The sequence below is a fragment of the Zalophus californianus genome, chromosome 2 (genome assembly GCF_009762305.2).
Source record: "Zalophus californianus isolate mZalCal1 chromosome 2, mZalCal1.pri.v2, whole genome shotgun sequence".
Lineage (NCBI taxonomy): Eukaryota > Metazoa > Chordata > Mammalia > Carnivora > Otariidae > Zalophus > Zalophus californianus.
This window is the reverse complement of record NC_045596.1, coordinates 82,167,353-82,194,119: the sequence shown is the minus strand read 5'-3', so window position 1 is coordinate 82,194,119 and position 26,767 is coordinate 82,167,353. Positions and strand designations below refer to the sequence as shown.

The 26,767-nt window shown below is 39.0% G+C and overlaps 1 protein-coding gene across 1 annotated transcript; it reads left to right on the top strand.

Annotated features, from left to right (window-relative positions):
* The first annotated feature begins 15,971 nt into the window (after positions 1–15,971).
* DDIT4L (DNA damage inducible transcript 4 like) lies at positions 15,972–21,242 on the top strand. Its single transcript, XM_027600705.2, has 3 exons — positions 15,972–16,195; positions 16,501–16,641; positions 18,664–21,242. The coding sequence occupies exons 2-3, from the start codon at positions 16,551–16,553 to the stop codon at positions 19,152–19,154; spliced, it is 582 nt and encodes a 193-aa protein (XP_027456506.1). The 5' UTR covers positions 15,972–16,195; positions 16,501–16,550; the 3' UTR covers positions 19,155–21,242.
* The last annotated feature ends 5,525 nt before the right edge of the window (positions 21,243–26,767 follow it).

Below are 26,767 nucleotides of genomic sequence, written 5' to 3'. Positions count from 1 at the left end.
CATTGCATAATCTCAAATGTTATTAACAAGAGAAAGTAGATTCACAGAACTCTAATAATCATGTAGGTCATGGAGATCTGTAAAATCTCTGATCCACTGCTGCCAAAAAAAAAAAAAAAAAATCAGATTTTATACCATTCTGCTGGCCATTACACATCCTCAGTTTCACTCATAAAAATGTTGAGCTATGAGCCCAGTGTTCTGAAAATATATGATTTTAGAAATCAATTCACACTGAGATCTTCCTAATAAGGAGTTGTAATTCTTTGTCTACATGTCCTTTCAGTGTTTCCAGAGAGGGCACAACTGACCCACCATTGAAGAGATATATGTTTGCTCTGTTTTCTGGAGGGGAAAATAGAGTGGTCATGTATTTGTGTGGAGCAACACTACTTCCTGGCTTCTTTTTGTGTAAGATGATTAGCTAGGGTTAAGAACCTCCTGTAGTAACCAACTCATGCCTGAGTTAAATGAGGGCCTCCTAAGACCACCACACTTCATGCCAAATGATCATCCACCTCGATATACTCAACAGTGTGATACATTGTGATTTGCACGCGCAAAACCCCTCCATACACGATGACATACATGCTAAAAACAACTCCTCTTCCTCTCCCACTCATAAAGAAGAACTTAGTGCAATGATAATGCATTTTAAAAATTTGAATCTGAGTTAATTTATTTTTTAAAAAATTAAAACATTCACAAAATGTAATGATTCACATTTTGTAACAGATTATTTGTGATATACTCTTACAATAGAATAGGACACTCCCTTGTGTCTGGCAGCATATAAATTAATAATCTTTAATGAATGATTCCGACCCAAAGACAAAAATAAAATAAATATATTTCAGGAAAGAAAACCATAGACAATAAACACAGTTTGTCAGGAAACTGTAAATTCACGTAAGAAAGCTTTCTCTGGTTATTTTACGCTCCTCAAGCAAAACAATCTTCCGCTAGTATATAGTCTTTACCATATTTATGTCATGTCAGCTAGGTCAGGACAATATTCTTCACTATACCAAGTAAGATGAAAGAGCTCAAGAAATACTTGCAGGTAGGAATTTAAATTGTGGGAGAAAATGGCTAACATTTAGGTGACATTCAATTTGCTCCTTTATGGGGCTTGCAAGACCCCTCAGAACCTGATCCTTACCTCCATCCTTTCCCTTGTCATTCCTCAATATGGCTCATTCACTCACTTCCTCCACCAACAACCTCCCCCTGTGGGCATTATACACTCCAGTTGTTCTGAAATTCTTTTCTGCAAATAGCCATACATAGAGCAACACAATTCCAGTCTTGGCTCCCCCATGTCCTACCTGTGTTACCTGAGGCAAGTTTCTAAACTATCTGTATCCCAGAATCCTCACCTTTCTTCCTAAATTGGAAACAGTAACACCCAATTCATAGGGTCTTTGTAAAAACCAAATGGAATTGTCCCTATGGAACACTTAGTATTGGTTGTTATTAATAGTCTTAATTCTGCTGCCTGTAATGCTCATTCCACTCCTCTCCCTGCTTCATGTACTTCATTCCCACATATCTTTCAACTATCAGCTTAAATAGGAAATCTTCCCAGAATAACCCTACCCCTAACTAGGTTAATACTCCTCCCATTGGTACTAGCATCGGCCATTAAAGGACTTAATATTACCTACAGTTATTTCTTGTATACTGTCTGTGTCCTCCGCTAAACCATAAGCTCCATGAAGACAAATTCTATATCACGCTACTCTCCAATTTATTCCCACCCCTACAAAGCACTTGGTACATATTAGTTCCTCAAAATACATTTGTTGAAAGAAGGAAAGAACTAATGAATGAAAGTTGACTAGCCAGGGAAAACCACTTCTGCTTGAATTCAGATTTTATGTTTGAACGTACTTATGGATTCTTCTACAACATTTTTAAATAGCTAACCATAGGCTTCACTTCTCTTCCATTCTCCAAAATTGCTGCCACTGCTGGTGAAAAGCATTAAAGCAATTGTTTAACTGAGAACAAGATGAAAGATTATTTACAATGGAAGCCACTGAAATGGTAAATTCCTCCCTGAACATTTCTCTTTGTAAGTCTCAGCAGATAAGGCAGCTTCCGTGCCCCCGAAACTGGACCGCATGCTCTGGAGCTTCCTGCTCTGACCAACTTGCTATTTGTTTTAACCAAAATATATTTAGTTGGTTTTACTTAAAGAAAAAAAGAAAATTAGCCAATATTCAAAGTATTACAAAACGTATATAACATTGAATTCTTTACTTAAATTTATTATATTTAATCTTTAAAAGCTAAGTAACTAAAATGTAATTTCTACTAAATTTTCTTTTTCTCATGCTGAAACTAAATATGAGTTCTAACAGTTCACAAAATTTTAGCTTGTCAATTCACATTAGAAAATACAAAAGCATTTTTTTTAAGATTTTATTTATTTATTTGACAGAGGGAGACACAGAGAGAGAGAGAACACGAGCGGGGGGGGAGTGGGAGAGGGAGAAGCAGGCTTCCCGTGGAACAGGGAGCCCGATGCGGGGCTCGATCCCAGGACCCTGGGATCATGACCTGAGCCGAAGGCAGACGCTTAACAACTGAGCCACCCAGGTGCCTCCAAAAGCATTTTTATCACGATCAAGTTAATTTATGGAAATTCTAATTCCACGTTATAAATCATTATGTTGGCAATTATCTACTTCTGTTACAATATTATGTTTTTTAATACCCACTAAAATTGTGTTGTGTCTAAAGTACTTTCCTGTTCATTGTAGGAAGTTTACATGAATACAAAGTAAGCAATTATAGGTCTAATGCTCATAATTGGAATGATGAATGATGAATAGGACATTCATTAAATCCTCAGGACTCATGTATCTATCCAGCCAATTATTTATTAAACACCTACACCTATTAGATGTCAGAAACTGCGCTAAGCATGGACATATAATGGTAAACAGTACAGACATGGGACTAGCCTCCTGGAACAGAATGCAAACGTTAAAGAAGTAAATCTCAAATAAATACATAATTATAAATTTGATAAAATCTATAAAGACAATAAGAGTGTTAATAACAGGATGAACCTAATTTAGATTGGGGTGTTTCAGGAAAGTCTCCTCCAAGAATGTGATATTTAAAATAAAACTTAAAACAAATTTAACATCAATTCTACACAAACTCTTCCAGAAAATACAAAAAGCACTGCATTAATCATTTAATAAGGCCTACATTACCCTGATACCCAAACCAGACAAAGATATTACAAGAAAGAAAGAAAATGCCAGAAAATATCCCTCATAAAATAAAAGCAAAAGCCCTCAGCAAAATATTAGCAAACTGAATCCAAGGATATAAAAACAGTAATACATCATAAGAAAATGTAAGGCTCGGGTGCCTGGGCCCCTCAGTCATTTAAGTGTCTGACTCTTGATTTCGGCTCAGGTCATGATCTCAGGGTCCTGAGATCAAGCCCCGCCTGGGGGCGAGGGGGAGTTTCCTTCTCTCCCTCTCCCTCTGTCCCTCCCCCTGTACTCTCTCTCTCTCTCCCCCTCTCTCTTTCTCTCTCTCAAATAAATAAATAAATACATCTTTAAAAAAAAAGAAAAGAAAATGTAAGGCTCATTCAACATTCTAAAATCAAAATATGTAATTCATCACATCAACAGATTAAAGCAGAAAACCGTGTAACCATCTCAAAAGATGTTGAAAAAAATATTTGACAAAATTTAACATCCATTCATAATAAAACCTTTTAGCAAACAGGGAACAGTAGAGAACTTGCTCAGTCTGATAGGGAGCATCTCTAAAACACCTACGGCTAACCTCACACTTAATGATGAAAGGCTGAATCCTCTCCCCCCATCAGTGGGAATGAGGCAAAGATGTCCTCTCTCACCTCATCCATTTAACATCACACGTGAGGATCTCGTCAATGCAATAAAGGAAAAAAAATAATAATAAAGACATACAGATTGTAATGAATGAAATAAAACTCTGTTTGCAGATTGTGGAGAAAATCTCAAAGAATTTATTAAAAAATAGTCTAATAAGTTTAGCAAGAGTGAAGGGAACTGGTCAATATATTATTTTTGGTAAGTTGTATTCCTATATTTCTATATAGTATTTCTGTTCTTCTATTGGATTTCTGTATGTTAGCAATGAACAATTGGAAATTGAAATTTTGAAATAACATTGAAAGAATGAAATACTTAGCTATATATCTAACAAAATTTATGCAGTTTCTGGAAGTTAGAATCTATAAACCTCTAATAAAAGAAATCAAAGACCTGAATAAAAAGAGAGTTTATATGATGTTTACTGTTGGAAAACTCAAGGAAGTTGAAATACAAATTGTTCCAAATTCAATGCATTTCCAATCAAATCTCAAGAGACATTTTCTTTCAAAATAAATAAGTGGATTCTGAATCCATGTGAAAAAATAAAGGGACTAGAATGCCAAAATAATTTTTTAAAGATTTTATTTATTTATTTGAGAGAGAGAGAACACAGGCAGGGGGAGGGGCAGAGGGAGAAACAGATTCCCCACTGAGCAGGGAGCCTGCCAGGTCATCGCGACTTGGGGCTCCATCCCAGGACCCCTGGGATCATGATCCAAGGCAAAGGCAGACGCTTAACTGACTCAACCACCAAGGGGCCCTTAGAAAGCCAAATAATTTTGAAAGAGAACATATTTAGAAGACTCACACTACCTGATTTTAAGGCTTGTGATACTGATGAGAGGATAGACATATAGATTAATAGAACACAAGAAATACAAGAAGTAAAGTGGTGTGTGTATGGCTAATTGATTTTTCATAAAGATGCAAAGGCATTTCAATGGAGAAAGTATGGCTTTTCAACAAATGTTACTAAAACAATTGGATATCTATATGAAAAAAAGGTTTCAATCCACAACTTATATCTATATAAAAAAGGAGCTCAAAGTAAATCGTATATACACACATAAAACTATAAAACTTCTAGAAGAAAACATATGAGAAAAACCTTTGTGATCTTGATTAAGCAGAAAGTTCTTAGGTATGACACCAAAAATATGACCCATAAATATATTAATAAATTGGACAATATCATAATTTAAAACTTCTCTTCAAAAGATTCTGTTAGAAGAATAAAAATACAAACAACAGACAGGGAAAAATTATTTGCAAAACACATATCTGATAAATGACTTGTATCCAGAATTTCTAAAGAACATACACTTATCATACGACTCACCAAGCCTACTGCTAGGCATTTATCTAAGAGAAATGATAAGGTATGTTCATACACAAATCTGTAAGCAAATATGCATACTAGTTTTTATTAGTCATTATTAAAAACTGGAAACAACCCAAAAGTCCTTCCACTAGCAAATGAATAAACAAACTTTGGTACATCTGTACAGTGGAATAGTACTCACAAATAAAAAAGAAAAAAACTACTGATGCCCATAACGACTAAGATGAATCTCAAGTGCATTATGCTCAATAAAAGAAGCGAGACTCAAAAGTCTATATGGCGTGATCCCATTTGTCTAACACTCGGGAAGAGATCCTTGATTGCCAAGGGCTGGTGCTGAGGCAAGAGGTTGATTACAAATACACACAAGGTAATATTTTGTGGTGAAGAAAATGTTGCATATATTGATTGTGGTGGTGGTACTTGCATGACTGTAGGGATTGTTCAAAATTCATAGACCTTGGGGCGCCTGGGTGGCTCAGTTGTTAAGCATCTGCCTTGGGCTCCGGCCATGATCCCAAGATCCTGGGATGGAGCCCCACAGGGTGCTTCTCCTTCTCCCACTCCCCCTGCTTGTGTTCCCTCTCCGTCTCTCTAGCTAATAAATAAATAAAATCTTTAAAAAACATCATAGACCTCTACATTGAAAAGAAGGATATTAATATATTTAGAGTATACCTCCATAAAACTGGCCCCCCAAAATTGGTAATTACTACTTACTGAGTACACTTTTAAGAACTTTCAAATCCTCATATATATAGAAAAGATCTACTATTTTTCCTTTTTAAATATGAAGTGACAAAGATCAAGATGGGTGTTGCCTTGTATTTCTTTTTTTTTATGTTATGTTAATCACCATTCATTACATCATTCGTTTTTGATGTAGTGTTCCATTATTCATTATTTGCGTATAACACCCAGTGCTCCATGCAGAACGTGGCCTCTTTAATACCCATCACCAGGCTAACCCATCCCCCCATCCCCCTCCCCTCTAGAACTGTCCTGTATTTCTTAAGGTGAGTCATACTGCAAACCACACAGAACATTTTAAGTTTTCTAGGAGCCATGTTTTAAAAAATCATAAAAAGAAGCAGGTGAAATTAATTTTAGTAATATATTTTATTTAACCCAATATATCAAAATCCTACCATTCTAACATGTAACTAACATAATAATTACTAATGAGATATTTCATATTCTTTATATTCAGTTACATCTTTGAAATCTGCTGTGTATTGTAAACAATCTCACTTTGGACTAGCCCTAGTTTAACACTAGTCACAAGTGCGTAGTGGCTATGGAACTGGACAGAACAGACCAAGGACTTTCCCCAAACTGCACTGCAATCCATGCTCTCACCTGTACTCAGTAGTGACATCCACAAACATTTGATGTACTGCCTTGCATTTAATTCAATATTCTCCTGCGAGCTATAACAAAGTCATGGTTTGCGGTGAAAAGAGAGAAATGTTATGTAACTATGTGAACATCAAAATCAAGTTACAGGCAACTTGTAAATTTTATGTTAAAGGATATTGTTTCCTTCTCTGATGGATATTCTCTCTTTAACAGAAATCAAAGGGCTTTTGGCTTCAGTAAACATAGTAATGACCCTACATAACAAAAAGATATCTGAAAATTTAATATAAGTAGAGTGGTGAAATTATTTATATATATAATATATATATTACATAGTAAGAAATTCACAAAAAGATGTTGAACATCATGGGTCACTGAGAAAATAAAAATTAAAACCACTCATTATATATTATATATATTTTTTCTATATGTAAATAATACATTTAATATAAGTAGAAAATTTAATATAAGTAGAGTGGTGAAATTATTTATATATATAATATATATATTACATAGTAAGAAATTCACAAAAAGATGTTGAACATCATGGGTCACTGAGAAAATAAAAATTAAAACCACTCATTATATATTATATATATTTTTTCTATATGTAAATAATACATTTACATATATATATTCTTGTTGCCTGAGATGGCCAATCAGTGAAGTCATAATGGTCACTGTAGATACAGCCCCAGTGCTTTCCCTCAAAAGCCAGAGCATGTTAAAACAATATAAAAAGGTATCATATATGCTTAAAATCAGTCTGAAATAAATGAATACATGTTGGAGAGACTATGAGGAAACAGGAATTCTTATACTTTCCTGGTGGGTGCCCAAAACTGGACAACAGCTATAAGGATAATTTATCAAGATGTTTCAAACTATATTTCGCACATTAATCCTTTGCTTCACAAGTCCATCCTCTGAGAATTTATCTTATAGGTATACTTGCCCAAACACAAAGGGACTTATGAATAAGATTATTCGTTACAGTACTGCATGTAATTGCAAAAATCTGTAAATAATCAAAATGTCCCTCTGTGAGGTACTGGTTAAACAAAAGCAGAACAGTACATAGCAGCAAACAGAGAGAGAGAGAGAGAAATGTAGTCATCTGGAAAAGTCTCTAAGCTATATTGTCAGTGCAAAAAGGCAATGTGCAGAACATAAGTATAATATGCCCCTTTAGGGTAAAAAAGAGTGAAAACGGAAATATGTGTTAGTATGTGCTTTTAGTTTCATAAAGAAATCCTAGAAGAATACGTAAAAACTAATATGAGTGGTTACTTCCTGTGGGTCGGAGGCAAAGAATGGCATGAGTGAGAGTCAGCAGGAATTTGATTTTTCACTTTGTAATTTTTAAATTGGCTATTTGTAAATTCGAGGTCAATGCTATTTTATTAGTTTTCTCATTTTGTTTCAAGTTTTCCAGACCTTCTTCAGTAACACTTCCCCTGGACTATTTATTTATTTATTTATTTATTTATTTATTTATTTATTTATTTATTTATTTATTTTAGAGGGTATAGGGGCAGAGGGAGGGGGAAGAGAGAATCTCAAGCAGGCTCCACACCCAGTGCAGAGCTGGACACGGGGTTCAATCTCACCACCCTGAGATCATCACCTGAGCCAAAATCAAGAGTTGGACACTTAACCAGCTAAGCCACCCAGGCAACCCTCCCCTAGACTACTTAAGAATAAGATGAATGTATAAGGATCATTCTTCTAAAATTAACTTTTGTAGTTAAATTTGTTGGGTTCCACCTACATCATTGCCTAAAAGGGTTATACCTTGATAATGTCAATCTATAAACAGTTCCCTGATATAGAAAACATAAAAATATTCCTGATATATGGAGCTTTCATAGTAACTGTTTAAAAGCAGAACACATTAAAAATACTTTTTAAGAAGTACTTTATATATAGATTTCTTTGTAGGCAGCAATATTTCAATAATGGTTAAGCTTAAAAATGTGCTAGATATGGAACTCACGTTAGACATAAATGCTAAAAGTAGGGTTTCCAAGAAAGCTGCTTCAAGACGCGTAAATTGAACAAAAAAGAAAAAAATTAAATATATTTTTTAGAATTAGAACTATAGCAGTGTTGGTAGAGAGATATAAATGAGATCAATCTTCGTTCACATAGTGGTTATTCAATCATAAACACTACTGCTTTGTTACTTGCTAGTTTAGCATAATATCTGGTATTTCTCCTTTATCCCACCAAGAAAGAAGTTAGGTTGAATGCCTCTCTCCCCCCTTACCATCCTCATCTTCCTACTCCATAGACCCAGTGCTCATGTCAAGGATTTGAAATCCAACGCAGTGTTGAGACTTCAGGCGTCTGGTGGGAGATGAGACAGCCACCCCCTGGTCATTCATCACCCACAGGTTAAAACCAAAGATGTTCATTACTCGTACCCTCAGCATAGCATCAGATCTGATCGTTTCCTGCTGTTCTACATGATCCTCGGGGCACAGAAGGAATCATTCTCAAGTACGGAAACCCTGTCCACTTCCTCTCTTTCCACCTCCTAGACACACTAAGCCAGGGACTAGGCTCCCCTGCTTTTAAATCCCTAGACAACTCCTGTCCAAAGTCAGAGTTCAAGCCAGTATAAAAATTAGTATGGGGGGCCAATTCTCCAGCTAGTACACTCTTGATTGTTCATTATGAGCAAAATAAAACCTCCTACCCTCCTGAAAAACCCAACATGGAATTTGATGAATTATTATAATATGCAATAGAGTGTGCATTCCCATGAGCAAACTCACAAGCTATGGGTTTTGGGGATGGCCACCTCTGACTGAGCTCTTAACTTGTAGGACTCGTGTTGCCAGAAACTTAACATGCATTGTTCCATTGAACCTTCTCTAGTCTAGATGAGGAAGCTGAAATTCAAAGGCTTTAAGTTAATTGCACCATGCCTACTTGGGTCAAAGCCAGAGTTTGAAGCCTAGTCTCGTTGAATCAGAGCCTAAAGTCCAATCACTAAGGAGGGCTGTTGTTCTGCTACATAAACAGAAGTGAGCACTTCTTTTTGTGTTTAGTATACGGACATCTAAACCTACTGCGAAGGTAATTATGTATTGCTATTCATTAATCTGTTAAGTACCATTCATTGCTCAGCTTACATATGGTGTATCAATAACATCACCCAACTGAATGCACATCAATGTGCTTACAGTTATACTGACATCTCCCAAAAGCCTGCTTCAGCAATATATGATTTACAGCCTCCACCATAATATATACATCACCCATAAAAATAGTTCTCAATTACCCGTACAATATTTCAAAAAGCCAAGGCAATGTTTTAAAGTATATTTTATGATATAATCATAGAAGAGATGAATACTTGCATAGCTATATTTACCCTCTCCAGTAAATTTAGAAGTAATCAGATCTATATCTTTCTGTATTACACCCTCCCTTCCAAATTTGTTGTTTCCAAACACAACATTCCACAGAGTGATCATTTTGAATGCATTTAACAAAGTAAGCCCATTCCATATGTTACATAATTGGCTTCCACTTTGACAAGGTTGAAACAATTTACAGTTTGACAGTGTCTCAAGTTTATTAAACAGGATTTTATTTTTATAGAATACAGTCTACTCAGATAATCAGACTTTTCACATAGCTGTGCATGATTTTATGAGCCAGGCCCAAGGGCTAAAAGCCACACAGCACTGACTAGATTCGTTAGGGCCATGATGTCTGACTGGAGCTATGGAGAATCAGCAAACACTTGTCTGGCTGGGAATCCACCTTTCAGTCAAGGCCATGCTTTGCATATGGTAGGAACTCAATAAATATTTTTTATTAATTGGCCTAGAAAATGCTGAGATGGTCTGACTGTTTTTTTCTCTTTAATCTGTGCTTCTTAAATTTTAATTGCATACAATATGAATCACCTAGGGATCTTTTCAAAAGGCAGATTCTACATCAGTTGGGTTGAGGACTGATGTTCTGGATTTCTTACAAGCTCCTAGAAGGTGTTTGTGCTATTGGTCCATGAAACACACTGAGTACCAAGGCCATAAACCTTCCTTCAAAATATGATAGTGCTTTTATCATTACCAGCCATAGCTCCCTGTAGCACCCCAACTTATCACACTAATTGTAACCTCAGATTTATTTCCTACATTCCTTTCTAAACTAATCTAATCTCCCTGGAGACAGGGACCCTGTTGGACTCCCAGTGCCTAACAGATAGTTAACACTCGATTAAAACTTACTGAATGTCAATTGGCCAATGAATGAATATGAACAAAAGATAGATTTTTATACACACCCTAGAACACATGTGAACACTCCCCTAGCCACCTTTTCATAAAAATGTCACTGGGGCATTGGGGATTTTTCAGAGTCAGGGCAAAATTCATAATCCTAATCAGGGCTCATATTCTTTGAGTGTGCTATATATTAACTAACTTAATCCCCACAACAGCCCGGCATGTGGTACAGTTATTATAATTCCCATCTTTAAAGGTAGAAAATGGAGACACGGCAATGTTAAGTACCTTATCAAAGTTTATACAGCTTGGGCGCCTGGGTGGCTCAGTTGGTTGAGCGACTGCCTTTGGCTCAGGTCATGATTCTGGAGTCCCGGGATCGAGTCCCGCATCGGGCTCCCTGCTCAGCGGGGAGTCTGCTTCTCCCTCTGACCTTCTTCCCTCTCGTGCTCTCTATCTCTCATTCTCTCTCTCTCAAATAAATAAATAAAACCTTTAAAAAAAAGTTTATACAGCTAATTAGTGTCATGGCTAGGATATAAAGCTAGGCAGTTAGGCCCCACAGTCCATACACCTAACCACTACACCATGAAGATAAAAAAACAGAATCGCTCTTTGACCTTGTCAAACTTGTTAACATTAATGTTCTTTACAGAACGAGGGTCGGACCCACTCTAAAGACTACCAGATTTTTCTATCTGGTCCACATGTGGGCATTCTTGGATTTAATTATTTTCTTGTGCAACCCCACAGGGTTATGTCATGAAGCAATGTGGAACTTTTCTGGGACACAAATGTGAATGACAAAAGCTGTGCAAATTTCGTCCATCAGAATAGGACACTTGGCTGGTACAGGGAGGGGGACCAGGGAAGGACCAGCATCTACACGAGCACAGAGCTATGTTTTCCTCTTATCTTTATGCACGTGAGAATTCCAGAGGAATGGTATGCCATGATGGTATTCCCCAACTTGGAACTTGCAAAGGTTTTAAGGTGTATCCCTAGAAAAGTGTCAAGGACTTTCTCCATGCTCCTAGCCGACATTCTTTTATGCGGGCTCCCGAATTATAAATCTTTGTATAATTAAGGAAAAGAAGGGACAGTGTACGTTTAAACATATCAGCTTTCTTTACTTAAAGGGAGATAATATGTAACATTGTTTATGAAAAGGAAAAAAATCATACAACTATTTTGAGAGATAAGTCACTATGGTAACCATTTCTCTGCTTGAATTTAGAGAAGCAAGGCCTTCTGCTACTGGAAGCTTCTCTCAGCTTTTAGCCGCAGATATTACGTATTATTTTCTACTGAGCTTCTTTTGTCTTATATTAAATGAGTCTTCACATTATCTTACTTATTGGAAAATCTCGTTATTCTATAGACTAACTCACTGCATATTTCACCATTAAATGGAAATTTTATTTGTTGGAGCACCCTCAAAGACAAAAATAATGATGACATATCTCATCCAGAGTGTTAACAGGGGGTCATACATGTCTTGCAACATTTGGGTGGTTCTTTAGGCAATGATTTCAAATAACCTGTGATTTTTTTTTTCCAGAAAACTATTTCCTAGATTAATATAGGAAAGTTAATACATATAATTCTGTATTTTGTACCAAAACAACTTTTTACCCACATTATTTTCTTACTTACCATTGAGAGATCTCCTTCCTGTACTCCCATTAATTTACACATGTACTATCATAAAAAAAAAAGCTGTCTTTCCCAATCAGTGGCAAATATTTTCTGTACTGCCTGCAAACAGGAAAGAGGATAAATTTTGTTCTGTTTTAGCAATACTTCTCCAACCCCATTTAGCCCGATTAGTGCTTGCTGCAATAAACAGAACCACAATTTCAGGACAATAATAATTGCAATAATAATAGCTATCATTCATTAAGCACTTGCTATGTACCGACCCTGTTCTAAAACTGCACATAAGTACTAGATTTAGAAATTTAGCATAACCAAGGGAAGCCAGGGATAGTGTGCATTATTTTATTTATTTATTTGAGAAAGAAAGAGACTGCGAGTGAGGTGGGGGGGAGAAGAGAGGGTGAGAGAGGGAATCTGAAGCAGACTCCGTACTCAGCTCAGCACAGAGCCCGATCCCATGACCCCATGATCATGACCTGAGCCAAAACCAAGAGTTGGATGCTTAACTGACTAAGCCACCCAGATGCCCCAATAGTGTGCATTTAAAGATCTCAGATTTCTTTATAAAAAAAAGAGCTAATATTTATCATTGATTATAAGGGTTTCTCTTTTAATCTCATAACAACCCTATGAGCTTGCTAAGAGACTTCCATGTCCCGTAAATCTTCCCTGAACCCATTGTACAGATTAAGAAACCCAGTCATTTTCCCTCTGATGTCATAGTTCATGAAATAAAATTAGCAATGCACTGGATATAACTGTATTAATAAGACCTCAGGAACAATGGCTCATACTGGATAGAGAAAATTGGCCAGTGAAACATAATAAATATTCAACACTCCAAGTCATGAATGCACAAGATACCAGTGTCTCCTAGAATAATATATTAAAGCATCATATTTGTTTTTCATTTTTGTAATATCCCTGGTATTCTGAACTTATACTTTACGCAAGCAATGATATTATGAATACTATATTTAGACAGGAGGGGGACATGGAACTTCCATATGTGTATACACATCAGATGAACATACTGTTGCCACGTGTTACCACTACTTTTCTTTCTTAGGTAGGTGGATGAGTAAATCATAGTAATAAAAAAGCATGCTTCAGTCAAAGACCTTACAGAGGATTTTGGTAATTTGCTATATTACACTGGTTTATGAAAGGCAATCAAATGATTTAACCAATTAGATTTTCTCTTCATATTCAACTATTGTTTCCAGTAAGCACCCTCACAAACTCTTTTTACAGTATGAGAGAGGACATAACAAAACAGCAATGAAATATACTTCAGCACTACCTCATAAACACCTGATACCCCCATGTGAACCTTCCGTTATAATTAACTATATCCACAGCATATAAAAATTAATGGACTAAAGTATGTGTCATCTCTTGACAAGACTATGATGGCACTTGGTTTTTCCAAATTCTATTCTATGATTTATTTTTAAAAGTCGGGTCTGTTTGTTTAACCCCGCATAGATGAAAACTGGTGATAGGATGGATTTTTTACCCTTTAAAGAGTAGATGAGAAAGGACAATCTCCACTAATTATCCCAAGTATGTGTTCCACATCAATCTTTCCTTATGCCCTGTAATTCCCCAAAGCTAGGTCCATTCAGCCAAAAAGAATATTATTCAGTCTTTCATACATAGGTAAATTATTTTCTGCAGTAAAATCCCAAAGGGATTTAGTCAGGTGAGCGAAGAGTAACTGCTATGTTCTAGAAGGCCCAATAATCTTTCTGGCCCTTTGGGAGTACTTAGTTGATGTGTTTTGCCTAAATACCTAAGGGAAATGAAATGGGTAATTTCTTTATTTCAATGGTGTAGGTTCAGAGCACTCATTATATTAATCCTAATAACTCTCCTTGGAGGCAGGTAGGTGGCCACTTCATCAATATTGCCACCCAGATAAGGAAAGGACGCTCTGTGGCTTGCCCTCCCCCCACCCCAGACAGCTAGGCAGCTCATCTATTGGTCTTGAACATATTAGCCACTGAAACCGCTTTTCGGTCGGCTTAAATGGACTTATTTCCCACTTTTTTGCTATTGAAATAGAAGTGGAAATCTGCTTTCAATGACCAGCCTATCAGCATCTCCTTCCTTGGCTGGCCTGACCTTCAGGCAGTGCAGCTGCCTGAGTCCAGTTAAAAATGGACTGTCAGGCTGGCTTTAATTTCTGCTGCACTGCCTCCCAATGTCCTCCCACTGATCTGTTTATCACACCCTCCTTACCCCTTCTGTTGTTGTTTTTCTTACTACGACTTTTTAGCCTGGACAGCTGAAACTGCTTTTCAAGGCCCTAACCTACAGATCCTTGTACACATAATCCTCAAAGACCAGGAGCCAACACTAGATCCTCCTACTTGTAGAAACAGTCTTCCCCTCCTGGCATCCCCTCCCTTTCCGCTCCTGACCCAACACCTTCTTCGGGAGTGACCACTCTGAACAGATCATCTCCTACTGCACATCAAAGCAAGAAAAGGGTGGATTAGTAACTTTGGAAGGAAACATAGCACTTGGCCTCCTGCTTATGGGCTGTGCGCGCATGTTGAGTCTTTGCACAGTTCCTCTCTCTGTGCGCTTGGGTTCAGAACTGCACATCGAGCCTCACAGGGATTATTCCTAGCTGGTACTAAAACTCCGTATATTCACCGCCCCAAGCCCCTTCAAGACCGCCCAACACCACGGGGCTCGCCAGAAAGGTCTGCCTCTGGGTATGACAACTGCTCCTGGTGATCAGGCGGGCGAAGAAGCAGCTAAGGTCCCACTACCGGTTTTGCTTCGTTTTTGGCAAAGTCCCCTTCATTCAAGCTCCCAGCGCTCTGGAGCCAGGTCTAATTAGAAGAGTACCAGGCTCACCCTTCTCGCGGAGAAAACTCATTAGTCATAGATGAAACCGCCTTAGGGTGCCGAGACTGCAGTGATGAAGACCCCTCCTAGAATTCTGGAGAACCTCCGATGCGGAAAAGGCGAGCTAGATCTGATCGCGGGCAGGAGGGAAAGATGTAGAAACCCACGGAGTAGAGCTGACTTGGTTAGAGGCCAGAACTAAATGCATAAATAATGCTCATTGAACATCGAAACAGATATTAGCAAAGTTTTAGTATGACACAGCAAAGCCTGGTCCCGGTAATAGACAAAGGACGGAAAGCTTCCCGCTGCCTGGGACAGAATCTTAACAAGGGCACCGGCGGCGTGAGAGTGTGCGCGCGCCGGGGTGGGGTCGCGCCAAAGAATCCAAGCTAGTAGTGGAGGCGAGTGGTCAGCTTTCGGCAAGTCGTACACCCGGAATTGCGGACTCGGTGACCTGTGGCCCACTCAGGAAACAGCAGGTGTCTACCCGGCCGCAAGCTTATCCTCAATTCCCAGCGGCTCCCCTTGGGCGGCTGCAAGTGTCTAGGTTGAAATGCAACCCGACCCCGAGAAGGGCGGGGCGCAGGGCCGCGGAGGGGTGGTGCAGGTGGGCGGGCCGCGGCGGGGTGAGGAGGCTGGGCCTATAAAGTGCTCGCGGCCCCAGGGGCGATGCTGCTCGGTGGAGCGGGTGCTGCGTGGGCTGGGGGTCGATCAGTGCGTGGGTCTGCAGGTCCCTGAGCCTCCGACGGAAGAGGCTCCTGAGAAGAGTCCGTGCCTCCGTTTACCCCGCCGCTTTGCCAGCGAGCGCGCCCGTCGCAGCGAACTCCCAGCAGGTGAGCGAGGCAGCGGCCTCGGGGGACGGAGCGGAGGCGGAGGGCCCCGCTGCTCCCCGCCCAGGGGTGCGTTCCTCTGGGCACGTCCGCTCCGAGTTATGCTAACTTTGAATTAGTTTTAAGTTGTGAGTGTGGATGGCGTCTCCACTCCCCGGGCTTTGTAAACTTGAGTTGCGGAGGCCGGCTCCTCCCCTTTGGAAAATGACTTCCTCGGCTAGTTCGCTGCCAGGACGCTGGGCATTTTAGGAGCCTCTGCACGTCTTGCCGACTTTTGCAAATCCGTCCTTCTTCCCTTCTTTTTCCAGCGCCCCGGAAAGGCCGTTCCGCCCCCGCGAGGGAAGCAGAGACGTTGACCATGGTTGCAACTGGCAGTTTGAGCAGTAAGAACCCGGCCTGCATTTCAGAGTTGCTAGACCATGACTTCCACCCGGGGAGCCTGCTAAATGGTGAGTTTCCCAGCTGCCCGCCTCTCTCTCCTCCAAAAGTCGCGGCCCCTGGAAGATGAGATGGGTGGGCGGACGGTGTCGCCCCTTCCTCGATGTAGGGTGTGCCTCAAAATCCATCTGAAAAGACTCCTTTCCAAACTTTCTAGCATCTTCTGTTCGTGGTAGTGAGAAACAAAAGTAGCAAAAAATAAAACAACCCAAAGGCTGCACGGTCTAGTTTGCGGCCAAGAGGATGTTTGGGGATTAAAAGTTAGATAGGTTCCTTAAGGAGTTGTGAAGTTACGGTGAATTCGAAGTGTACAGTTTTGAATTTTAACAAATGTATTCACCCTTATAACCACTGCCATCACCCCGTACCCCCAAATTCGCACGCGCTCATTTGCCATCAGTTTTCCCTGCTCCCTCTCCCCTGTCCCCAGGGAAACACTGATCTGCTTTTTGTCACCATAAATTAGTGTTGCCTCTACCGTTTCATACAAATGGAATCATGTAATACCTACTCTTTTACATCTGATTTCTTTCCCACAGCCTAATGATTTTGAGATCCTTTAATGTGGTTGCTTCTATCGGTATGTGTTCCTTTTTATTGCTGAGCAATATTCTTTTTGTGGATATACCCAGTATTCTGTTTTTAATGCCAGAAGGAAATTTCAAAACAGCAGTGGTGCTGGACATACTTTCATCTGCAATTTTAAACAGCAGTTTCTAGGTTAGCACGCTGCTCTGCCTCTAAGAAGTTGTGTGGCATCGACAAATTGCTTATTTCTTTGGGCCTTCCTCATTTCGAAGGCCAAGTGGTTGATGAGCTAATTTTATAGGCCAAAGCTCTAAAATATGGAGCCTTATAAGTGCATTTGTTTCACTGAGTTATAAAAACAAAAACAGTGACCTAACTGAATAGGTGATGTGGGGAGATGAAGAGACAGTAGCCAATGAAGGTGAAGTATGCTTAGGGAGGGGTTGCCCAGTTGACTGCGAATGTGGTGTGGCATCCTGCCAAGTGGTAGGATTAATTTGGAAGGTAGGTGACCAAATGCAGAGCTATCTCTTTTCCTTTGAGCAAATCTAATTTTATTTTCCTAGGACTGTTTTGTTTTGCTTGGCTACGAAAACTACCCAGCCAGTTATAAATATCCTCGTGGACCTTAAAGGTCTTCCCTTTGAGCAATTTTTAATCAAAGAGGTTGCAGCTAAAATTGGGATCTACAGACCATTCCCGTAGAGACTTTTAAAGAAAGACACAAATTCGATATTAACTATAGCTCAAGTTCTTCTTAAGTTCAGCAGTAAGGAGCAGTAGCAAAAATCCTGCATTTCACAATAACAAACATGTATAATTCTTAGAAACGAACAGTCCCTTCATTGAAAAAAAAAATTATTACCATTTTTATTCCAGAAGTGAAGCGTGTTCTCTGTAAAACAAAATTAGAAAACCCTCAGAGCAAGTAAGGGAGCGGGAAGAAAAAGAAAGTCACTGGGGGGCGCCTGGGGGGCTCAGTGGTTAACCTCTGCCTTCGACTAGGTTGAGTCCCGCATCGGGCTCCCTGCTCCGCGGGAGGCCTGCTTCTTCTCCCCACTCCCACTCCCCTTGCTTGTGATCCCTCTCTTGCTGTGTGTCTCTCTCTGTCAAATAACAACAACAACAACAACAACAACAAAAGAAAGTCACTGGTATTCTAGTATAACCATAGAAAGATTTTTGATCCAGTCTGTAAGATTGTGTGTATGTACACATGTAAATTTAAAGAAAAGAGGTTATATCCTATCCATCCTGTTTATCAGAACCTTTATTTCATAGATGCATTTTCAGTCTCTGAGATTTTTCAGTGACCTGCCCTGTTTGTTACCCAGCTAGTCAACAGCAAAGCCGAGTCAGCTGACTCGCCAACAAATATGAGCAAAAGGCAGACGTGGTAGATAGAAGTAGCCCATGTTGCTATCTTGGTGTGTTTTATCTGCTCCAGGATTGATTGATTGATTGATTGATTGATTGATTTCATCTCAAACTTCCCCTTCCTACAGATTTCGACTACTGGGATTATGTTGTTCCTGAACCCAACCTCAATGAGGTGATGTTTGAGGAGACAACTTGCCAGAGTTTGGCGAAAATGCTGGAGAACTGTCTGTCCAAATCAAAGCAAACCAAACTTGGTTGCTCAAAAGTCCTCGTCCCTGAGAAACTGACCCAGAGGATTGCTCAGGATGTCCTGCGGCTGTCCTCCACGGAGCCCTGCGGCCTTCGAGGTTGCGTTATGCACGTGAACTTGGAAATTGAAAACGTATGTAAAAAGCTGGATAAGATTGTGTGTGATTCAAGCGTGGTGCCCACTTTTGAGCTCACCCTTGTGTTTAAGCAGGAGAATGGCTCCTGGACTAGCTTCAGGGACTTTTTCTTCAGCCGAGGTCGCTTCTCATCTGGCCTCAGGCGAACTCTGATCCTGAGTTCAGGATTCCGACTTGTGAAGAAAAAGCTTTATTCCTTGATTGGAACCACAGTCATTGAAGAGTGCTGAAAAGGAAAGATTTTAAAGGTCCTTTTTATGATTGGGTCATAAAACTGCACAGTTGCCCCGTGAGAGTCATTTTAGTCACCCTGCCTGCTCTCAACGAGAAACCCCAAATTGAGTCATCTCCCTTCCAGGCTTCACATTTACAGCAACCCAACTAAAAGGCTGAGTTCATGGCTTTTGAGAAAGGACCCGAAAAAGTGTACTTTTTTTTTTTTTTTTTGGCCTATATTACATGTTTTTACAAAATGGCATGGAATAAAAGAAGCAGTCCACCTTAGTTTTATATTTGACCTCGCTTTTTCCAGGTTGTCTTGCTAAATAGACTATACACCAAATGTGCCTAATTAGATTTTCATACGGCTTTTTTTTTTCTGTATGTTTTCGGAGTAATCCTTTCAATCACAGAAACATCATGATGCTTAGCTCCTCAAAACTTCCAGAACCCCGCACCATTTTCCTGCCCCTACTCAGATATGAAGCGTTCTTAGACTGGAGGGTAGAATGTAGTGGGTGAAGGTAATTAAAACTTCACCCCCTGCAAGAGTGAATAAGAAATGGCACAGCAAGAACAGAGCTACTTCACTGTTTCTTTGCATCCTCGCTATGCTTCTGTTTTAGAGGTGGCAAGAGCGTGTATTGTCATTTCAGTAACCACAGAATTGTTTAAAATAACTTTATGGTACAATACAAGCGTCATTTTTCTAGTTCTCAAGTATTGAATGTTATCTTTAAGCTAGAAAAGTGAAAAGTGTTGAACGGGTTTTTTTGCATATAGTTGATCACTCTTCCCCTGAGGGCATGGTGAATATGTATGGGGATGGGAAGTGAGTTCTCAGATCCACTTCCTTTCTCATTCACTTGATAATTTAGCTTCTGATTTTCATTATCACATATGCTTAACCTCAGATGAAGCATCTCACCCAGTCAGTGTTATCTGGCTCTGGCCTCTCCTGGGAACTGAGGTGTTTCTCTTTAACCTGAATCTTCAAAGGAGAGAATAGGTGCATGCTACCACTTTTCATGATCAACATGGGCCTATTTATGAAGTCTGCTCTGGGTATGGATAGCTGGTGTATAGTATAGACTAGGGAATGAAAATCATGGTCTAGGTAACCAGTTTTCTTCAGCCTTGGATACCTGTCCCTAGGGAACAAGAAAGGCCTGATTTTTTTTTTCTTGTTCCTCCTAGCTAGGTCCTTAGCCATTCTTGTCTTATGTTAATGAGAGAATGTAGGCTTACACTGAGGTATTCTATTCAGCAAGGCCCTCACATTTTTGCTGTAAATCACAAGAAGGAGCTCCTGCCCAAATTATTAGTACCACTTTACGTGCCTGAAGCCAGGGTTGTAGGGAAAAGTGTCTTCATGCTGGTGTTGCTCAGAAGCGGGTGTGATCCTGTTACAGATCCCATACGTGAGCTAAAAGTTCACTATTCAAATCAGCAAGCAGTCTAACAAAACCAATTCTTCACGTGTTTGAAAAGATACCGCAAAGCCGGTCCTTATAGGACTGGGCCCAGAGCAGTCCACCCCGTTTGCATGTCTGTTACTGTTGGGCTTTAAAGGTCACCGTGATTCTGTGGGCCTGGCTTCTCTGGCTTGGATGTAGAACCGTTGTCCTTCTTCCACTAACAGTTGTCGTCGACTCTTGTCTTTTGTGCTCACAAAATGGTGATGGCTTATGGAGATTCCTAAATTAATATTCCTGTTAAAGGAAATTCAAGTTTGTCTATTTTTGACAATAAAGCCTCATATATTTTTAATTCTGTTGTCTTCTTTGTCTTTAATGAGTTTATGCAATAATCACCCAAAAATGTATCTAACAATATTAAGGAAAGATGACAAAACCATTACCCCTTTTTGACAAGGTTCTTTGTACCCTTGCTTGTAATAGTCCAGTTGTATTTATCACATGTGCATATGTATCAATAGAGATCTGCCTCATAATTCTTCAATTACAATAATACTTTTTATAGAAAAACATTAATAATTTGAGTTCCTTTGACAACCACCTTTTTACAAACCAAAAATGATTGTGTCAACTTGTCTTATAGTTTTTTGAATGACCAAATGCAGATGTATCAAACTGTAAGATCAGTGTACGTTTTCATTTTCATTAGTTTACTCCATTTGAACAACGTGTCTTTCTAACTCCACTATTATTCGTCATTTTTCTTCTTATCTTTTCCACTTATCTTTTCTGTCTCCTTATTTATGGTCATTAGCTCATATTTCTCACACTGCTTAGCCCACATTTAATAAGACTGAATATTGGGCTCTGTTCTAGATGCTTTACATAAATGATCTCATTTACTTCTCCAAGAGCCCTGTGGAATGAGACCACTGTCCTCTCCATTTTGTAGATAACTGACCAGACACAGAGAGGTTTAGTAACTTGCCCAAAGTCATCAAGTTATGCAGGAGAGCCAGAGAACTGTATAAAACCAAGTTGACTCCAGGGGCTGAGCTCACTCACCATGCTGCCACCAAGTGCCCAAGGCAGCACAGAGACCTTATGACATCACCAAAAGACTGTAAAAACGTTGTCAGAAATATTTGCCTCTAAATTCGGAAAAAGAATTATTAATGTGGTTTCTTTTCAGGTAGGAAAAATGAGGAAACTACTGTCAATATTCACTACTCACTGGAGCAGAGCTATGCTTAGAACAAAAAACCATCCAAATGTTTAAAATACATGCATTTCAGGCCTGGCACCTTCATGCCTATCTTGTACAGTTGGCCTGGCTACTTTTTCACATACCTTCAAAAAAAGGTATAGTCTGTCCCATTTCTTCCCCAGCAGAGAATAAACCCTTAGCTAGAGTGTGTGATGGCCTCCTGAAAGATGGGATGTTTTACTTTCCTCCTATAAATAGAAAGATAGTATTCCACTAACGGATTCAGTCTCCTGAATCTATTTCTCCAATAACAATCTATGTCCTCATGGAGTCAGCTTCAAGTTGCACTACTGACAGTTTCCCATTTGCACAGCGGAAGGATGTACAAGTATAAAGATCTTAGGTCTATTACACTTAGTTCTCAATGATCTATATTAGTTTAAACAAGTGATGATAATAACAGAAGTCCAAAGCAAGTTGATGGCAGATGAGGAAAGAAAGGTATATGGTGATGTGCTGGGAGGAGCATCATGCAGATACTCAGAACCTCAGACTCGACTAGACTCTGCCATTGATTATAGACTCACACTACTTCATTAGATTCTCTGCATCTGCCACAGACAAGAGAAGAGAGAAACTGTGAGGAATTTCATGGGAAATTCAGGGGCCCGATGTGGAAGCGATCTACATGCTTTCTGTTGACATCCCCTATAGAACTCAGTCACATGGCCCCATCAGTTGCAAAAGGGGCTGGGAAATGTGGTGGCACAGTGTGTCCAGAAGGAAGTGGGCTTGAGGAACTGGTTCTGCCACACAGAGCAAAACGAGTCAGAGCCCAGATCCAGACCTAGACATATAAGGGAAGTTGACTGACAGCAGAATTGGCACTTTAGATCAGTGGGTAAATGGTGGTATTTTTCAATAATCGACGCTATAAAAAGCTTTTATCTACGTGAAAAAAAATGGAACTGGATGCATACACATCAAGCATAAAGATCCATTCCAGATTGATTAAAAAATTCAATGTGAGAGGGAGGCTTTCAGAAGACAATATAATTTTTATGATTTTGTTGTAGGGAAAGATTTCTTAAATAAGATGCAAAGAAATCACTGAAACTCCTGTTTATCACATAACACTATAAAGAGAATGAAAACACAAGTCACGAACTGGAAGAAAGTATCTTCTCTACATAGAACTGAGAAAGAGTTAGTAACCAGAATATATTAAGAATCCTTTCAAAGCAATTAAAATAACACAAACAACCCAAAAGAAAAAATATGGGCAAAAGCTTGAACAGGCACTCTACAGAAAAGGAAGCCCATATGGTTGATAAGCATATGAAAAGATGCTCAGACTAACTAGTAATAAGGGAAATGCAAATTAAAAGCACAAGACACCAATGTGTAGACATCCATTTTAGTTTAAAAAAGAAAAGGATGAAAAAAGTATAAAATCTGCTATGGAAAAAAAAACTTCAACATGCCAGTCAGTATGTGTATCTCTGCACTCCGGCATTAGTTTGTAGAGTTGAATTTTAACATATTTTATGAGTCATCAATTCCATTTTTAGTTATCAAACCTAGACCAGTGTTCTTCAAACATTTTGCTTGTTGCTTCTTTAAAATTTTTATAAAAATACGCCCCTGCCATACTGTTAAATTGCCATTCAAAAAGTTCATCCTCAGTCTAAAAAGTTGCAAATGATGTACCTTCCAATATGTAGTAAATACCAGTTTTTTATCAAATGATTGCATCACCTTGTTAAATGTTTCCAGTGGGATGTAAATAGCAGAGTGATTTAAAACTCAAAAACATTTATTTAGAAAACACAAAAATAAGATCTTCAACAGGATACAATTCTTCAGTGTTACTTTTTCTTTTTTTTTTTTTTTAAGATTTTATGTATTTATTTGACAGAGAGAGACACAGCGAGAGCGGGAACACGAGCAGGGGGAGTGGGAGAGGGAGAAGCAGGCTTCCCGTGGAGCAGGGAGCCAGATGCAGGGCTCGATTCCAGGACCCCGGGATCATGACCTGAGCCAAAGGCAGACACTTAACAACTGAGCCACCCAGGCGCCCCAGTGTTACTTTTTCTTTTTTCTGTGCTTTCTTAAAGTCTATTTTTTAAACTGGATCTTACCTTCATATAATATATTTTGAGCTTGAAAGTCTTTTATTAATATTTCTTCTCTACAATAAAAGCAAGATTATAAATTAAAATTATATTTATAAAAATTTCCTGCAACCATAAGACTTTAAATGTTAATGTTTTGGTCGAGTTAATTTTACAAATAATAATCACACACACTTATCAAAACAACATTAAATATGGTTTTGAATTTTATAAATACTATTAAATACAAAAATACTATCTCTTAGTGAAATGATTCTTTTAAATTGGTGAATTAACTTACAGATCAATACTGGTTTTTGCTAGAACTAGTGGATTTAGCATCATTTCCTATGTTTTGTTTCTACAGATGTAAGCTCCAAGAAACCATATTTATATCGATAAGTAGATGGGAATTGAGGAGATTTGGTTATTACAATGTCAAATTATAATCAATCTTTGAGCTACTTTGAAGATATATGCCAAAATCACATAAGTATTAATCACCAAAAATTATTTTCATTGGTCAATATGCAGATAATTCAATTTGGCTTTCTTTCAGTATTGTCGAAATCAAAGGATTAAAAACCACCTCATTTGCAAAAGGACTTATTACCTGGATGTATTAGTTTGCTTAGGCTGCCAAAACAAATACCACAGACGGGGTGACTTAAAGAGAAATGTATTTCCTTGTTGTCCTGGAAGCTAGAAGTGTGAGCTCAGGGTGTTGGCAGGATCGAGGTGTTTCTTCTGGGGCACTGTCCTTAGCTTGTACATGGCTATCCTCTTTCTCAGTCTCCACATTATCTTCCCTCTGTACTGTTTGCAACCAAATCTCCTCTTCTAATAAGGACATCAGTCGTATTGGATTAGGGATCACCCTAAGGACCTCATTTAACTTAATCATCTTTTTATAGACCCTGCCTCCAGATACAATAACATGCTGAGGTACTGAGGGTTAGGATTTCAACATATGAATATCAGGGGTACACAATTCAGCCCATAAAACCAGACATTCAAATAGTTCACTTTCTCAATACTATCCTACAGCAATATTTCAAACTGTCCTTTTGTTTGGTACCTTGCAAGTTAGATAGTTAGACCCCAGAATATAGCATTGTGGTAAGACTCGCCAACAGAGAGAGGCCCGTCTTTTGTGAAAGTGGGGAAGGGGCTCCTTACACAGGAAGGGAACATTCAAGACCTACACCTCAGGTAGCTTCTCAGGGAGATCAGTTTTTAAGGAAGAGTGTTTATAGAAGCGAAGGGCTCGGAAATTGGTTCCCTTAAACTTATGCATGCCTCAGGGCGCCTGGGTGGTCCAGTTGGTTAAGCATCTGCCTTTGGCTCAGGTCATGATCCCAGGGTCCTGGGATTGGGCCCTGCATCCGGCTCCCTGCTGGGCGGGGAGCCTGCTTCTCCCTCTCCCTCTGCTGCTCCCCGTGCTTGTGCTTTCTCTCACTCTCTCTCCCCTTCTCTATGAAATAAATAAATAAAATCTTTTTTTAAAAATTATGCATGCCTCACATCCCCCAGAGAACACATTTGTATATTTTTGCACTCATTTCCCAATTTTAAGACTACTGCCTTGTACTCTCACACCCATGTGCCAGGAGACTGACAATTCAGCATCATACTGTTGGAAGAGCAGCATGGAAACAACACAAATGTCTGCAAATGTAGTGAACTGTGATAAGTGAATTGTGGTATAGTCATAAATGGAATTCTAAACAACAATGAAAATGAATGGAATTTAAATCTCAAATGACCTGGATGAAACTTTAAGACATAATATTGAATGTAAAAGAAAGCACAAAAGAATAAATGGTGATGTGGGGGCGGTGCACAGGGGTACTTGGGTGGCTCAGTGGGTTGAGCATCCAATTCTTGATTTCAGCTCAGGTCATGATCTCAGCATCCTGAGATCAAGCCCCACATGGGGCTCTGTGATCAGCAGGGAGTCTGCTTGGGATTCTATCTCTCCCTCTCCCTCTGCCTCTCTCCCCCCACCCACTCTCTCTCTCTCTCTCTCTCTCTCAAATAAATAAATCTTAAATAAATAAATAAATAAATGGACTATTTTTCTGTTTACAATAATGATTAAAAACATAAAAAACTAAAATATTTAAGGATACCAATATATGTGGTTTATCTATTTTTAAAAAATCTAGGGGGACCCTTGGGCAGGCACAGTTGGTTAAGCATCTGACTCTTGGTTTTCGGCTCAGGTCAGGATCTCAGGGTGGTGAGATCTAGCCCCAAGTCAGGCTCCATGCTCAGTGAGGCGTCTCCTTGAGTTTCTCTCTCCATCTTCCTCTGCCCCTTCCCCCCATCTCTAAAATAAATAAATAAATCTTTTTAAAAAAATCCAAGGATTTATAAGCACAGATTTTTAAGATAGCGGAGCATATGCGAAGGGATAGGAAAGTATGTGGGAAGTAGGCGTGTATATGTTGTTGAATCCTGACTCTTTATGCTTCACATATATTTTATAAACCTCTTTTTGTACCTACTTAATAGTTAATAAAAATATTTTAAAATTTTAAAAGGCTATGAGTAATTTAAAAAGTTAAATGAAGTTCAAACTATAGCTCTACTTAAGAATTTTCTGTACTTACAACAAGTATATTTTCCTTAGACTAGGTCTAAGAAATAGGAAGATCTAATAATTTATTTGGGCACTAATTTTTCCTAGTATAAATATTTTTGAACAACTTCAACAATAATTATAGCCAGCTTTCAATTATTCTCACCATGGAAGGAAGCCACAGAATAAATAGTGAAAAACAACATAAAATGCAAAGATCATTACCACTTGGCCATGGGCTACATATTACTAATCTTGTGACACATTTACCTTTGCAGAAGATAATATAAAATGATTTTTA